Source organism: Pelophylax lessonae (assembly GCF_965119305.1).
Source record: "Pelophylax lessonae genome assembly, chromosome: 1".
In the NCBI taxonomy this organism is placed as follows: Eukaryota; Metazoa; Chordata; class Amphibia; order Anura; family Ranidae; genus Pelophylax; species Pelophylax lessonae.
Window position 1 is genome coordinate 37526217 of NC_138768.1, and position 17500 is coordinate 37543716.

The 17500-nt window shown below is 44.0% G+C and overlaps 1 protein-coding gene across 14 annotated transcripts in view; it reads right to left on the minus strand.

The window, feature by feature from the left end:
* Positions 1 to 17500, minus strand: part of CELF4 (CUGBP Elav-like family member 4) — a 1612756-nt gene that overhangs the window by 416233 nt on the left and 1179023 nt on the right. For 6 of the 14 annotated variants that reach the window (XM_082261568.1, XM_082261569.1, XM_082261567.1 and 3 more), the window contains exon 4: positions 14863 to 15006. The exons of the other annotated variants lie outside the window; for them this stretch is intronic. In XM_082261568.1, coding sequence (XP_082117694.1) covers positions 14863 to 15006 — 144 coding nt within the window. The remainder of the gene's footprint in view (positions 1 to 14862; positions 15007 to 17500) is intronic. 14 annotated transcript variants of the gene reach the window in all.

The following is a 17500-nucleotide window of genomic DNA, read 5'->3' on the forward strand; positions in this document are numbered from 1 at the left end:
AGCTCTGACGAATAACACGTTGCTGTACAAAGAACACTGAAGCAGTCACTTCAGTCTCTGTACCATAGGAGCTTACACTCTACTTGAACTTGAAGCATCGTTCTGCAGAGAGCGCAGTGAGATGGTGTGGAGGAGATGATGGACCATTTCTTGCTTCAGTGCCCCTTTAGTATAGACGTCTATAGGCGGGTGGGTGGGGCTCTGGGTATCCCTTTTCTTTTCCCGCTTGAGTTATGCGGAGTGATCGTACGGGTCTTTTGAGACGCATCAGGATTTTGATTTTGAGACACTTTTTCTAGTCAGCTTAGTAGCTCGTTACTTCACGTGGAATGCGCAGTGTCAGGTTTCCACTCAGAAAAAAGTCCTTCCTATCAAGGTGGTGGTGCACAACATCCTGGGTGCCGTTGGGAAGATTCGGGGTCTTGAGAAAGACAGGTGGTGGCTACAGGCCTGGACAAAAGCGTGGAGGAATGTTAGGTACCTGTAGCTGTTGTCTGTCAGTCTCTGGGTGGGTGGCTGTCTTTCTGTCCTTTTACATCCCCTAGATTTTCATTAGATTAGATTTTTGAAAAAAGGCAGTATGCATGGGTTAAATGTGTAATCGCTTCTTAGCCTGAGGGTGTGTTTAGGTTGTGGTTAGGGCTTTGTTGTGCATTATAATAAAAATAAAATAAAATAAAATAATAATAATAATCACATATATCTTGGTTTGTATATTTTATTCTGTTTGTTTTCTGGCAAAAAAAGCTGTTTTTTTTTTATTTATTTTTTTTAACGTTGAAGTAAGCTACTTTTTGTTTGTTTATAAATCATTTATTTAGGCAGGCCATACACAATGCGAATTTCGTTACGGAAATCCAAATCGAACGTAAAAATCGATAGTTTTTCGTATCGTTAGTGTGGTATGTGCAACATGCAAGTTTCGCACGACTACCTAAATTGACTGATCCAACATGGTTTTTTTTTTGCAAAAATTGGCCAAATTTCGTATCATTATTGGGGGAGTATGATTTCACCTAACAAAACACAGTACAGTAGGGGGTGTGTCCAGTAGAGGTGTGGTTAAAAGGTCAAAACAACATGGCATCACTTCCCATACTGGCACTTTTTAATAAACAAAAATGTACACTCTAATGCCCCCCCATAGTCATACACAAAAATCATTATTATTACTATTATACATTTATATAGCTCTGACGAATAACACTGTGTTGTACAAAGAACACTAAACCAGTCACATCAGTCTCTGTACCAGAGTAGCTTACACTCTACTTGAACTTGAAGCATCGTTCTGTGGAGAACCGTGGTTGTGCAAGAGTGGAGTGTGGCGGTGTGGAGGAGACAATGGACCTTGCTTCAGTGCTCCTTCAATACAGAAGTCTATAAGCGGGTGGGTGGGACTCTGGGCATCCCTTTCTTTTCCCGCTTGAGTTATGCGGAGTGGTCATATGGGTCTTTTGAGACACATCAGGATTTTGATTTTGAGACACTTTTTACACTCTAATTTCCCCCCACAGTCACCCATTGTTGTTATTCTACATTTATAGACCTCTGGCATATTCAGCAAATGTGTTCAATGTCTTTTGTACAGCACTGTAGTATATGTCAGCGCTATATACTTATATAATAGTGGGTGACTCTGGTGGGACATTAGATTGTAAGCTTCTCTGGTACAGAATTTGATGTGAATGGTTTTAGTGTTCTCTGTACAGCACTGCAGTATATGTCAGAACTATATAAATGTATATCAATAATAATAGTGTGTGACTGTGGTGGGACATTAGAGTGTAAGCTTCTCTGGTGAAAAATAAATAACACCAGCTAAATGTTCTCTGTACAACACTGGGGTATATGTCAGAGCTATATAACTGTATAATAATATTAATAGTGTGTGACTGTGGAGGGTCATTAGAGTGTAAGCTCCTCGGTTATAGAGACTGATGTGACTGGTTCAGTGTTTCCTGTACAGCACTGCGCTATAAGTCAGAGCTGTATAAATGTATAATAATAATAGTGTGTGACTGTGGAGGGACATTAGAGTGTAAGCTCCTCGGTTATAGAGACTGATGTGACTGGTTCAGTGTTTCCTGTACAGCACTGCGCTATAAGTCAGAGCTGTATAAATGTATAATAATAATAGTGTGTGACTGTGGGGGGACATTAGAGTGTAAGCTCCTTTAGGACAGACTGATGTGACTGGTGCTTTGTTACCTCTGAGTATGTCAGATCTATACAAACAATGTATAGAGGGGACTGTGCTGCAGATATTAGAGTGTAAGCTCCTTTGAGACAGAGATGGATGTGAATGGAGCCGTTTGTAGTTACATGTCATAGCTTAACAAACATGGCCAATAAATGGCAGTACTCCCATTTACTCCATTTCAAGTATCAAAATAAAGAAAAGTGCATCTGATTTGCATGTGTTGCGTGATAAGAATCTGGCTGCGCGGTACATGGCGCAGATGGCCATGAGAGTGTAATACAGAGCCGGGAGCATTGCTATTTCTCTATATTTATTCAGCTTGAAGCGAAAAAAAAAAAAAACTGAAAAAAAGGGAATTAGCGCATAGAAGAAGCTCGTTCATTTTATCAGTCCAAACACGGAGTACAATTAGATAGAAGCTATGGTAATTAATCCCCTCTATTGAAACATTAATCAAGCCTGTTATGTGAAACAATTTATTTTATACACACAAATCCGACGTATAGATTGAACTCAAGCGTTACATGCGCAATGGGAAGGAGTCTCCGCCAGACTGGTAAAAAGCGTTATTGTCCATGGGGCTGGATTGTGAAAATTAGAATTGTGGCCCTGAATGACCATTGAAGTTTCCAGGGTAGTTTGGAAACTCGATTTGTTGCGACAAGCTTAATAGGTAAGTTTTATGCTGCTGGAAAGTACATTGACCTCTATTAAAGGCACCAGAGTCCACCTAAAACTGATATCTCAGTATTTAATAGATTCTAGAGAATGAAACACCCTATCAGTCTCTTCTATCTCGCGGGACTCTATTGATGAGATCTCTGCACTGAGTTCCCAGGTCTGCATACCTACTGTGCGCATTATGAGGGGTTCTCACCATCCCTGTGCTGAGATTCTTGGTCTGTACTCCTCCTGTGCCCATTATGAGGGGTTCCCGCCCAGTGCCATCTTAAGAGCCTTATAGGCCCCCGGGCAATGAGGGAGAGAGAGCGGAGAGAGAGAGAGAGGAGAGAGAGGGGATAGAGAGACAAGCAGCAGTCTGATTACCTTCCGCAGTGGCCGTACACAGCACAGGAAGGGAGGAGGTGGGTGGAGCCATTCTGGAATAGGTGCGAAGGAGGACGAGGAGGATAGTCCTCCGCTGTGCATTCTGGGTCCTCTCTTCGGGAGGTCACTGGTTGCTAGATGCCAGTCAGCTGGCCATCCTAGCAACCAGTGTAGCGCAGAGCCGCAAACTAAAGACGGCGACACCTGGCGGAGGAACAAACTGGTCTGGAGGGGGGGGGCTAGACCACCAGGTCAATTAAACTGGGGGGGGGGGGGGCAGATTGGGGTAAATTTCCACCCTGGCGTGGGGCCCCTTGGCAAGTGGGGCCCCGGGGCAACTGCCCGGCGTGCCCATTCGGAAAGATGGCCCTGTTCCCACCATTTCTGTGCTGGGTTCCTGGGTCTGTACACCTGCTGTGCCCATTATGAGGGGTTCCCATCATCCCTGTGCTGAGTTCCTGGGTCTGTACACCTGCTGTTCCCTTTATGAGGGGTTCCCTCCATTCCTGTGCTGAGTTCCCAGGTCTATACATCTTCTCTACCCATTATGAGGAATTCTCACCATCAGTGTGCTGATTTAATAGGTCTGTACACCTGTTGTTCTCTTTATGAGGGGTTCCCTCCATTCCTGTGCTGAGTTTTAAGGTCTGTACATCTTCTCTACCCATTATGAGGGATTCCCACCATCAGTGTGCTGATTTAATTGGTCTGTACACCTGATGTGCTCATTATGAGGGATTCCAGATGTTTCAAATGTTAGTACTTTGCATATGGTTACAAAGATAAACCTATTTTTTGCAATTTTAGCTGATTTTTTGGCAGAGTCGGTCTATTTCAGTGAATGCACATATCTGCCTGACATCTGAATCCCAGCTCTAAGCAGGATGCGAGAACAAATGTCATGTATGGAGCAGACAGACCTCGGATCACTCTGTCACATGGCTCTGCCTGGCGTCATCCTCTCCTTCCACGCTGTGAGCTTAGCAAGCATATAATTGCTTGTTTATGGGGTTGTGACTAAATATAGAGGAATGGAGAGAAAGAGAGACGCACACAGGGACAGAATAGAGTGTAGGACACACAGAGGGCTATTTACATAAATGTTCTCCTATGGTCCTCAGTGATGTAAGCGGAGGGGCCCCGGGGACCACACACTGGTCAGACAGGATTATGGGATTGTTGAGTTTTAGGTGAACAACGATGTCTTTATTGATTGTTTTTACTGGTAAGTAAACTGATAGAAATGAGAAGCCTAGTTTTGGACCCTTCGGTGAACGCTTAGAAGACCCTTTGCCAGGTTTTTGCTGTCATCTTTGTGCCTGTTGAGTTTTCTTCTCCCAGCTGCCTGTCCTGGTTCAACCCTTCAATTACTCCATCCAAAACAAGTTGGGTGGGCTGGAGTTGCTTTTAGGCTTTAAAGCCTTCATCGCACCATGGACAGAGTGTCTGGTATCAGCACCATAGTCAGAGTGTTATGTATCAGAACCATGGACAGAGTGTCTAGTATCAGCACCATGTACAGAGTGTCTGGTATCAGCAACATAGTCAGAGTGTCATGTATCAGAACCATGGACAGAGCGTCTGATATCAGCACCATGGACAGAGCGTCTGATATCAGCACCATAGACAGAGCGTCTGATATCAGCACCATGGACAGAGCGTCTGATATCAGCACCATGGAGAGAGCGTCTGATATCAGCACCATGGACAGAGCGTCTGATATCAGCACCATGGACAGAGCGTCTGATATCAGCACCATGGAGAGAGCGTCTGATATCAGCACCATGGAGAGAGCGTCTTATATCAGCACCATAGACAGAGCGTCTGATATCAGCACCATGGACAGAGTGTCTGATATCAGCACCATGGAGAGAGCGTCTGATATCAGCACCATGGAGAGAGCGTCTGATATCAGCACCATGGACAGAGCGTCTGATATCAGCACCATGGACAGAGCGTCTGATATCAGCACCATGGACAGAGCTTCTGATATCAGCACCATGGACAGAGCATCTGATATCAGCACCATGGAATGATACATTCACCAGTGGTAGAGTGACTTGACAATCCCTGTACAGAAGAAAGGGAAGGAGAACAATAAAAAGAAAGAAAGCAGAAGAGGAGGAAAGAGGGAAGGGGAGATAGAGATGGAAAGAGGAAGAGAGAGGGAAGGAGAGAGAAAGAGAGGGGAAAAAAAGTGGAATGAAAGGAAGGAGGGAAGAAAGGGAAGAAGGAAGGGAGGTAAAAAGGAAAGAAAAAGAAAGTCAGGAAGGAAAAAAATAAAGAAATTAAGGAGGAAAGGGAAGGGAGGAGAAAGGGTAGGAAAGAAGGGAAAGAAAGAGGGGAAGGAAAGAGGGGAAAGATGGATGGAAGAGAGAAAAGAAGAAAGAAAGAAAGAAAGAAAGAAAGAAAGAAAGAAAGAAAGAAAGAAAGAAAGAAAGAAAGAAAGAAAGAAAGAAAGAAAGAAAGAAAGAAAGAAAGCGAGAAGAAAAGAAATTAAGAAGAAAGGGAGGGGCTGAAGGAAGGAAAGAGAAGAGAGAGACAGAGAGAGGAACATAAGAAAAATAAAGTTGGGAGGGAAAGAGAGAAAAAAGAAGGAAATAAAGAAAGAAAGACAGAAAGAAGAGGAAAGGGAAGAAGGAAGGGTGAGTAGAAAGAAGGAAGGTAAGAAAATAAAAAAAAGACAGGAAGGAAAACAGAAAGAAAGAAATGAAGGACGAAAGGGAAGGGCAGAGGAAGGGGAGGAAAGAGGGGAACGAAAGAAGGGTAGGAAGGAGAGGAGGAAAGAGAAAGAAAGAAAGAAAGAAAGAAAGAAAGAAAGAAAGAAAGAAAGAAAGAAAGAAAGAAAGAAAGAAAGAAAGAAAGAAAGAAAGAAAGAAAGAAAGAAAGAAAGAAAGAAAGAAAGAAAGAGAAAAGAAAAGAGGGAAAGGAAGGGAGGGAAACTGGGAAGGAGGATCCTCAGGTCATAGATGTGTTAATGTATCAGTTCTCATTGCATGCTCTTTAAACGGTTTGGTTCACACCAAATCCCCTTTCACCAGCCCCAGATCCCTCAGTTGTGAAGAGTGTAAAGAGGCCACAGAGATCCTAGGAACCGCTCTAAATCCTGGACCCCATGTGGCCCCCTGGAGTCCAGACCACAGAATAATAGTCTCATTTAAGATTTGATCATGGGCCATCTTTCCCAATGAGTGCAGCTAGGGGATGAAAGGAGCAGCTCACCATCTGCCGGAGGAAACAATGGTAATATCGGCTGCGTGGCTGCATCTGGCAAGGGGAGGCCGAGCCAGGAACGCAGAGCGTAGACAATGCCCAGAACACTTTAACACCAGTGTGCTGCAAAGGATTAAACGTGTAGCACTTCAAAAAATGTTGGTCACCCCCCATTTAAAGAAGACGGGTCTACTTACAGGTGTAGGTTTTATTTCAGAGTGGTGGGATCCAGAGACTTTAAAATAAATTCAGTAATCACCTTTACCTCTGATGAGTCTACCGAAGAGTCGGTGACATGGAAACCCAGAACTTCATTACAACATGGTGCTGCTCACTGTTTAAAGTTCTGCATGTACTGGTGGCCCGGGGCCATAGATAATTTTTTTTTCCTGGGGGGGGGGGGGGGTTCAGACTTGAGTACCCAGAGAACAATAGCAAATGACAAATTGTGGTGTGTATATATACAGTATATACAGCTCCCCCAGCTGGGACAACTGTTAGTGAAGCAAATAGTAAACATGGCTTCAGTGTCAGCTGGGCCCTGCATGTCAGCCTCGTGGACAAGACAGGTGGTCTTCCCAGTGGCAGTGCGGCTCCCGCAGCTGATAGGCTACACTAGCCTAGCTGCTGTCAAATTGACCGATGCTCTGGGGTGGGGTTTGGACCCCCCTGATCCCCCCCCTTATCTACGCCTCTGTAGTAGCTACTGAACCATCTCCCCCTCCCCACCTCCATATATTGTATGGGTGACACGGGGCAGAAAGTAAAGGAGAATTTTCTCAGTGGAGTCAAAAAAAATGGCAGTAAATGTAACTCTTCTCCTCTCTAGCCAAATCTTTCTCCTTGTAGGAATGGAAAGAAAGAAGGAAGGAAAGAAAAGGGAAGGAAAGAGTAAAGAAAAGAAGGAAGTGGTCACTGATAGTGTCGCTTTATATCTGAACTCCAGCCAAAGAACTAAACACACAGAAGAGATACATATATACATAAGCACATGAATACTGCAGCACAACTGATTAGCTCCTGGTGCTGCTTCTCCCTCCCCAAGTCTAAGCTCTGCTATTCATGGGCCGCCTGCAAGAGGCTGATATCAAGTCCTATTAAACTGCTAAAAATACATCTAATGATATATAATAAAGAGTTGGTCGATTTTTGAACTTTTGTGTTATGTTATGGTGTCATTGTAGCTGCCAGGAATGCTTAGCAGAGTTCTTCTATAACAAGGTCGTATAAGTGCTCGGCGTGCAGCTTTATTGTACGGATCACGCTGCTTAGCAATAACATATAGGATGTAGGTCTGCGTAACTTATCTCCCCCCTGTGTAACGTAATCCTCCATCCCTCACGTAGGTCGGACCCGGTGTGAGTTATATAGCTATTATATTATAAGCAGGCTTGATGAAGAGCCCCCGCGGACTGTATATTCTCCGAATACGCCTATTCCCTTGTAAATTTGCAGGATTTGGGAGGGGGGCGAGGGGAGACTATAGAGGGGATTTGGCAGAATTACAGTGTCTCGGTGCTCTCGGCGCTGCAGGAGACCCGCTGCATGAAGAACATATATGGGATGGAGTCGTACGCTGCAAGATCATGTTTATTGCTTAATAACTGTGATTCTGGAAGATAAAAAAACAAAAAGGTTCAAATCAAATGCCGTTAGTCTGGAATCGGCATGGAAAATGAGCCAGTCCTTCAGATGTTGGGGTACTAAAAGACTCAGCTTAGCCAAGGCAGGTTGGGTGTAATTGTCAGACCTTGGGCTGCAGTAACACCTTTCTACATGCTTTTTCTTGTGGTTTTTTTTTTTTCCTTCCTATGTGCATTATGAACAGTCATGCATATCCATGTACTGTCATTTATAAGTCCTAAATGCAACAAACTGTCAACAACATTGCACAGATGTGGACTAGAACCAGGGCCGGGACAATGGGTGGGCAGGAGGGATGGTCGCCCTGGGCATAATGGTTTATTGCAGGGATGGGGGCGCCTTGACCCTAACCCTAAGGGAAGGGGGGGGGGGGCTCAGTTTCCCGGTACTAACTAGAGCCATTTAAATCTGGGATAAAGAGAAGTATGTTTTTTTTAAGATTCATACTTACCTAGGTGGATGCTGCATCTGCCCCCCAGCACCTCTGACACTGAGAAATGAGCGATCAAACACTGCCGATCACTCGGTTCTCAAGGGCCATGTGAGCAGAGAGCTGGTAACTGCCAGTCTCCGGCTCTCTGCTCTGCCCCCCTGCGCTCGCTGGAACACTGGGCTGTAGAAAGGGCGGGAGTGGCCAGCTCAGGCTCTCAGTGGCTTGCTAAAAGGCTGAGTCGGGTGCCGGTCCAGGCATGTGGGCGGATCCTGACTCCATTGTCGCGATCTTGACCGGCTGTGTGACAACGGCCAAACAAGTAGTTTTTGTGCGTTAATGTGCATTCCATGAAGAAAGCCTATCCATTTAAACAGTTTAAAGAAAAAGAGGTGGCATCAAAATAAACCCTACACTAAGGCCAAATAATTATTTATTTGAGACATTTCCCTGTGATTTGTTATAGCAGGGGTTTTAGGTTTCCTAAAACCTACAACTATTTTCAAGAGATCCTTTTGGGTAAAAAGGTTGAGAAAGGTTGCACTAGGTGATACCAGTTTAAAGGCATCCATGTAAAAGACTAGAATTGGAAGAAACAGTTAGCGGTCCAACTGTCCTCGAATATCATTACAAGCACCAAACCGGCAATATTTGTACATTTTGACTTCCTCTCATGCCAGCTTTTTTGTCTCTGTTAAAAACCTTATTTTTTTTACTTTTTTTTTTTTTTTAATTACCTTTTTATCATTAAACTGACTACAAAGTCTTGGCCAGAAACAGCTATGCCCCAGTTTCGAAAAGTGCTCCTGCTAAATCGATAGGTAGCTACCACCACTGTAGTAGGAACATTCTTCCCACATACCACCAATGTAAGGAACTTTATTCTTCCCATGATTTCATTTTAGTAGGGGTTCCCTGAGACCTGAAAATTATTTCAGGGGGTAAAAAAATTGAGAACGGCAGCTCTATATGGCACCAGTTTTGAAGGCACCATAAAGATAAAACGTGGTAAAATATTGGGCATCTACAAGGCGCCAAATAATTCATGCCAAAGGCTGGAGACAGCAGAAAAAAAAATGTGCTCCAACCACCCTGCAATATGTTGTCATTAGAAGCCTCAAATCAGCAATATTTGTACAATTTGTCAAAACTTCCGAACCAGCTTCTTTTTCAAAAAATTATTTTTTATCATTATAGTTACCTTTTTATTATTAAACTGGCTACAACGTGTTGGATAGAAACATGTATGTCTCAGCTTCTATTGTGCTCTTGTTAAGTTAATGGGTAGCCACCACCACTGTAATGGGGGCATTATTCCCACTGACCACCACTGTAATGGGGGCATTCCTCCACTATCCACCACTGTAATGGGGGAATTCTTCCCACAGTGACCACCACTTTAATGGGGGCATTATTCCCATTGACCACCACTGTAATGGGGGCATTATTCCCACTGACCACCACTGTAATGGGGGCATTATTCCCATTGACCACCACTGTAATGGGGGCATTCCTTCCACTGACCACCACTGTAATGGGGGCATTATTCCCATTGACCATCACTGTAATGGGGGCATTATTCCCACTGACCACCACTGTAATGGGGGCATTATTCCCATTGACAAACACTGCAATGGGGGCATTCCTTCCACTGACCACCACTGTAATGGGGGCACTGACCACTACTGTAATGGGGGCATTCCTTCCACTGGCCACCACTGTAATGGGGGCATTCTTCCCACTGACCACTACTGTAATGGGAGCATTCCTTCCACTGGCCACCACTGTAATGGGGGCATTCTTTCCACTGACCACAACTGTAATGGGGGCACTGACCACCACTGTAATGGGGGCATTCCTTCCACTGACCACAACTGTAATGGGGGCACTGACCACTACTGTAATGGGGACATTCCTTCCACTGGCCACCACTGTAATGGGGACATTCTTCCCACTGACCACCAATGTGAGACCTACAAATTATTTCAAGGGTTCCTCAGGGACAAAAAGGTTGAGAAAGGTTGTTCTAGGTCAGGAGTCTCCAAACTTTCTAACCAAAAGTCCGGTTTACTGTCCTTCAAAGTTTAAGCAGGCGGACTGTGTTCAGTGGGGCTAGAAATTGTCCTGGCATCAGTGGGAATAAACAATGCCCCATCATTATTATTAGGAGGAGGAATTGGTGCCAGTGGTAGGAATTATGCTCCATTGTTGGTGTCAGTGGGAGAAATAGTGTCTCGTATCATTGGGAGGAATAGTGCCTCAAGGGTTGGATAATGGCAAGCAAAGGGGCGCATTTGGCCCCCTGGCTGCAGTTTGGAGACCACTGCTTTGGGTGATACCAGTTTTGAAGGCACTATGAAGGTAAAATATGGTAAAATATCTAAAAGGCAAAAAATTATTTGTGTCAAAGACTCGAAAAGACAGAAAGAAAAGAACCGTGCTCCAGCCCTGCAATATGTTGTCATTACAAGCGCCAAACCGGCGATATTTGTACAATTTGTCCAAACTCCCAAGCCAACATACTTTTCTCTTGTTAAAATGTTATCTTTTTATCTTTCTAGTTCCCTTTATATCATTAAACTGACTACAAAGTCTTGGTCAGACACAGGTATGCCCTGGCTCCCAAAGCGTTTCTGCTAAATCGATGGGCAACTACAAATCATTAAAAGACGTTTTAAATCCACAAATCAGAAGAGGATCTCAGAAGTCCAATATTTACAGCTGCCTCTCTATTTTTTTTATTTATTTTTTTATACCAGCTTTCCAGCTGAACGAAAACACTATCTTAATTACAAATTTGTTTTGGACACCAGCTGTTAGTAAAACATCCTCGGGCAGATTTTTCCCCGCAAACCGGTTGCTGATGAATATTCTCTTTTAAATTAAGGACCCTAAGTGTGGCTGGTGGGAGGAGCAGGGAGCCGTGGCCCATGAAAGGTGTGCAAAAGCTCCAAAGTCTGACATCTAACGGGCTGCTTTTAAGGCGAGAGCCTGGCAGTAGATGAAAGACTCCCTCACGCTCTTGAAGTTGCATTGAGTCTACACAACAAATATTGGTCGGTAGAATGTAAAGGATGTAACGGGTTGGAAAAGGCTTTCAAAAGTTTATTTTATTCGGGGCTAAAGCCCAAAACGTGGCATTCACACAGCGGAATATTTAACCACTTGCCGACCGCCGCACGACTATCTACGTCGGCGGTCAGCCCCTCACAGGCAAACTAACGTAGGGCTACGTTGCTTGCTTGTGAGGGTCTAGGGAGCGAGCGCACGCCGCCGGAGGCGCGCTCCCGCTCCCGCGTGGTCACGGACCCCCCCCGCGCATGTGACCAGCGGACCCGATGTCCGCCGGCCACTCGGCGATCGGCGGGGGAGAGGGAGAATGTCAGGCAGCTTGTGTAAACAAGCCACCTGTCATTCTCCTCGCTGTAAAGACACTGATCACATGGATCTACTATGTAGATCCGTTGATCAGTGTCCTTACAGCTCAAGCCACAGCCAATCACAGTAGAAAGCACGCCCCTAGGGACACACACAGCCCCTCCCTCCCAAATAAAGTTAACCCCTTCACTACCAGTGTATTTTTACAGTAACAGTGCATATATATAGCACTGATTACTGTAGAAATGTCACTGGTAACCCCAAAAGTGTCAAAAATGTCAGTTAGGTGTCCGATCTGTCCGCCGCAATTTGGCAGTCCCGCTAAAAATCGCAGATCGCCGCTATTACTAGTTAAAAAATAAATAAATAAATGAAAATGACATAAATATTTCCCCTAGTTTGTAGACGTGATAACTTTTGCGCAAACCAATCAAAATATCAAAAGTGTCAAAAATGTCAGTCAAGGGTCCGATCTGTCCGCCGCAATGTCGCAGTCCCGCAAAAAAAAAATCGCAGATCGCCGCCATTACGCGTTAAAAAAAAAAACAACAAAAATGACAAAAATCTTTCCCTTTGTTAGTAAACGCGATAACTTTTGCGCAAACCAATCAAAATACGCTTTTTGCGATTTTTTTTACCAAATATAGGTAGCATAAAACAAATTGGCCGAAAATGTTAAAAAATTTTGATTTTTACATTTTTTTGGGGGGAATTTCATATAAAAAAATGTGAAAAATATTGCTATTTTTGCAAAATTGACGCTCTTTTTTTGTTTATAGCGCGTGATCAAAAAATCGCACAGGTGATCAAATACCACCAAAAGAAAGCTCTGTTTGTGGGAAAAAAAGGACGCCAAATTTGTTTAGGTACAGCGTCGCACGACCGCGCAATTGTCCGTTAAAGTCACGCAGTGCCGAATCGCAAAATACCCCCTGGTCGGAATGGGGGTAAAATCTTCCGGGGCTTAAGTGGTTAATAGATGGCTATTGAACGAGACATTCAAAATGGACATTCAATTGTACTGCAATAAAGGAGGTTTTGATTAAAGCAATGATCACCAAACATTCCCAATGATGACTATACCAGGGTTATAACAGTTTAATTAAATACTTTAAAGAAATTGCATCAGAAATATATTTTTTATGGTTTTACTGGTGTTCATGTGATGGCAAACCCTTCTCGTGTCTCCTTTTGTGGGTGGAGACTATCAGAGAGCCTATGGGGGGATTTACTAAAGCTAGAAAGTCCAAAATCAAGTGCAGCTCTGCATAGCTCCAAATCAGCTTCCAGGTTTTATTGTCAAAGAATAACTGAACTAGCTGAACTTATGCCTCGTACACACGCATCGATTATTGGCCGGGAAATTTCGGCCAACGTCCGATCGGCCGTTTTTTCGGCTTGTTAGTATGATGCTTCCGACAACCGACTCCGACTTTTCGGCCGAAAAAAATCTGGTGTGCAGGCTATAAAATTTTTGTTGGCCGTCAACACAACGGCCGATTTTCCGTCAGTCAGTACAGATTTCGGCAGAGAAAAATCTGATGAGCAAGACTGGGCATGCTCAGAGAAGAAAAAACACACGGAAAGTAAACCAGCACATGACATCACTTCTGAAGTAGATTTTTGTTGGCCGAGAAATTTCGTGTGCAGTCTAGGCACATTCCAACCAACAAAACACCACTCTGGACAAAAGTCGGACGATCGGTCGGCCGATAATCGTTGCGTGTGTACGAGGCATTAGAAGCTGATTGGCTACCATGCACAGCTGCACCAGATTCTAAGTACTCCAGGCTCCATTCACACTTGTATGATTCCAAAGTTGCGCCGACTTTGAAGTGAACTTTGGTGCAACTTTGATGCAACTTTGACACAACTTTGGATGGGTGCAACTTGGATATGACTTTGGCTTGGGCCAGTGATAATGGACAACTGTTGCATTGTATAACGTTCAGGTATGGTTTTCATGCAACTTTTGAGGGTGAACATTGAAGTCTATGGCACTCAAGTTGCATGAAAGTTGGACCAAAGTAGTGCATTAACTACTTTGAAGTCGCTGCAACTTTAAGTCGCACATATATGAATGGTTATCATTGGCAAACACGGGAAATGATTAGTCATGGGACTTTGATGTCCGAAATTGCATGACAAGTCGCACAAGTGTGAATGGAGCCTTAATCTCCCCTTATGTGTTGCATGTGAGCCTGTGCGCATTTACATCAAAGGAGTTGTGGACATGCCGCATCAGTATGCAGACATAATGAAACTGGGAAAGCTTGTAGGTGCTGACAATGCTTGGGGGAATATTGATTTAAATGTCAGCTGCACAGTGTCATCAGCCCGACACCAGAAATCAATTACAAACAAGGAAATGGCAGGATCAACAAGTAATTGTCATATAATACTGAAGCAACTGAAGCATGAGTATGCTATGATTGTATATAAGGTATATGAAGCTATTTACAGAACAATTTATTTTGCCTTTACAAACACTTTTGAGACCCCGTTCACACTGGGGCGACCTGTCAGGCGACCTGGTCGCCTGACAGGTCACCGTAGGTCGCCTGCCATAGAGAAGCTGTGGACCCGTTCTAATAGGAGCGACACAAGTCGCTCCGACTTAGAAAAAGGGTCCGGAGCTTCTTTGGGGCGACCTGGAGCGACCTGCATTGACTTCAATGATATGAAGTCCGTGCCGGCCGCTCCGAGGTCGCGGTGCGAGCTGCGCACCGCGACCTGTGAGGTCGCCCCAGCAAGTAGCGTCGCCCCAGTGTGAACGATCAGAACTCCAGAATGAAAATTAAATAAATAAATAAATAAACCAGTTCCTTCTAACATACACTTCAAAATAAAAACTTCCATATATACCCGGAATTAGGGTTGTGTTTAAACTATGAACATTCAAATATTTCAAGTTTCTTAATAAGCTTTAAAACAACCCCCCACTGACCTTTGTAGGTGCAGGCACTGCAGAGCAATTCATTCTCATAGTTCACAAGACAAGCATTCGAGTAGTCCAAGTCAGATCTCAGCACTCTGTTCTCTCCTCTTTCTCTGCACCAGAGTCCAAGGCTGGCAGGCTGCCAAGTCCCTGCTGGGTGGGGGGGAGCAGAATTAATTGAGCAGTTGAAAATGAAAGGGAAACTGTTTTTCTGTCAACTTTGAGAATGAATTACTCCACAGTGCCTGCAACTACAGAGGTCAGTGAGGACTTGTTTTAAAGCATATTTTCTACATTTTAAGAATATGTAAACATTTTACTGTCCAAAGCCTGGTTACAGTTCTACTTCAAAAACCTGTTGTCTTCTGATTACTCCACCGTGCCTGCTACTACAGAGGTCAGTGAGAACTTGTTTCAAAGCATCATTTCTACATTTTAAGAATATGTAAACATTTTACTGTCCAAAGCCTGGTTACAGTTCTACTTCAAAAACCTGGTATCTTCTGATTACTCCACAGTGCTTGCTACTACAGAGGTCAGTGAGGACTTGTTTTAAAGCATAATTTCTACATTTTAAGAATATGTAAACATTTTACTGTCCATAGTCTGGTAACAGTTTTACTTAAAAAAACTGGTGTCTTCTGGTCAGTCACGTGGTACCTTTGGGTCTTCCTCTTCTTCCCTGACACCAGCACTACTCTGCCGTATTATACCGAGAGCCCAGGCAAACATGGTGGCACATACCTGCCTGGGCTCAAGGAGGGAGCTCAACTGACCACAAAGAGATTGGTGTGCAGGGGCCAGAGAGCAGGTCAGTTTTGCAGTGATGTTTTAAAGGTTCGGGGCTACATATATACATATATATATATATATATATATATATATATATATATATATATATATATATATATATATATATATATATATATATATATATCTATATCTATATCTATATCTATATAGATAATAGGTAATTCTTCCTCACTTCCTGCCTCAGTGCAATAGTCACAAAGGAAAGCATTTTTGTTACTTTAACTCTCTCAATCACCATTAAGGTGATAGTAAAATCTTCTACTACACTTGTATCCATAGGTAAGCTTATAATATGGCTTACATGCAGGTACTGTGAAAATCTTCTAAACCATTTAGAAGATATATGAGCAGTAGCTCTGCACTTAGGGCACACAGAGCTGAGATTGTGACATGTGTGTGCATGCGCAAGTGACCGCATCGCGGCCTGGCCATTCCAACAGCTGGGAGAGTTTAAAACTGGAAGTTATACTAGCACACTATGGCATAATCATAGCAGCCTTTACCATGTGATGAGCTGTGTCCAATCACAGCTGATTCCATGTAAACAAATTCTGGTTATCGGCATTTCCTTTCCTCAGCGCTGTCACTGTGTGAGGAAAGGAAAGCCAATAGCTGGCTATTCTGTGATGGGACATTTACACTCATAATCAGGGAACTGATTATCAGTGCCCTGAATATCAGTGCAGCCCCATCAGTGCCAGTCAGTGTCCATCAGTGTGGCATATTAGTGTCGCCTAGCAGTGCTCTTCAGTGCCACCTATCATTGCCCATCAGTGCCACATTATCAATGCAGATGCATTAAGGCCTCCTTATCAGGGTCATCAGTGCAGCTTATCAGTGCCCATCAGTGCAACTTCATTAGTGCAGCCTCATCAGTTCCCATCATTGCAGCCTTATCAGTGCCCATCAGTGCATCCTATCAGTGACCATCAGTGCATCCTATCAGTGCCCATCAAGTACAGCCTCAACAGTGACCATCAGCGCCACCTCATCAGTGCAGCCGCATCAGTACCCATTAGTGCAGCCTCATCAGTGCCCATCAGAGCAGCCTAACAGCACCCATCAGTGCATCCTATCAGTGCCCATCAGTGCACCCAATCAGTGCCCATCAACGCAGTCTCATCAGTGACCATTAGCGCAACCTCATCAGGGCAACTTATCAGCGCCACCTAATCAGTGCAGCCTCATCAGTGCCCACCAGAGCAGCCTCATCAGTACCCACCAGCATGGCCTCATCAGTGCCCATCAGTGCATCCTATCAGTGACCACCAGTGTATTCTATCAGTGCCCATTAGTGCAGCCTCATCAGTGACCATTAGCGCAACCTCATCAGTGCAGCTTATCAGTGCCACCTAATCAGTGCAGCCTCATCAGTGCCCACCAGAGCAGCCTCATCAGTACCCACCAGCATGGCCTCATCAGTGCCCATCAGTGCATCATATCAGTGACCACCAGTGTATTCTATCAGTGCCCATTAGCGCAGCCTCATCAGTGACCAATAGCGCAACCTCATCAGTGCAGCTTATCAGTGCCACCTCATCAGTGCCCATTAGTGCAGCCTCATCAGTGCCCACCAGCGCAGCCTCATCAGTGCCCATCAGTGCAGCCTCATCAGTGCCCATCAGTGCAGTCTATCAGTGCACACCAGTGAAGAAGAAAAATGACTTATTTGCTTAATTTTATAACAGAAACAAAGAAATAAATTTTTTTTCAAAATTTTTGGTCTATTTTTTGTTATATGTATTGTTATTTTTATATCTATTTTTTTTTGTTAGATTTATTTATATATTTTTGGTTATTAAATACCACCAAAAGAAAGCTCTATCTGTTTCAA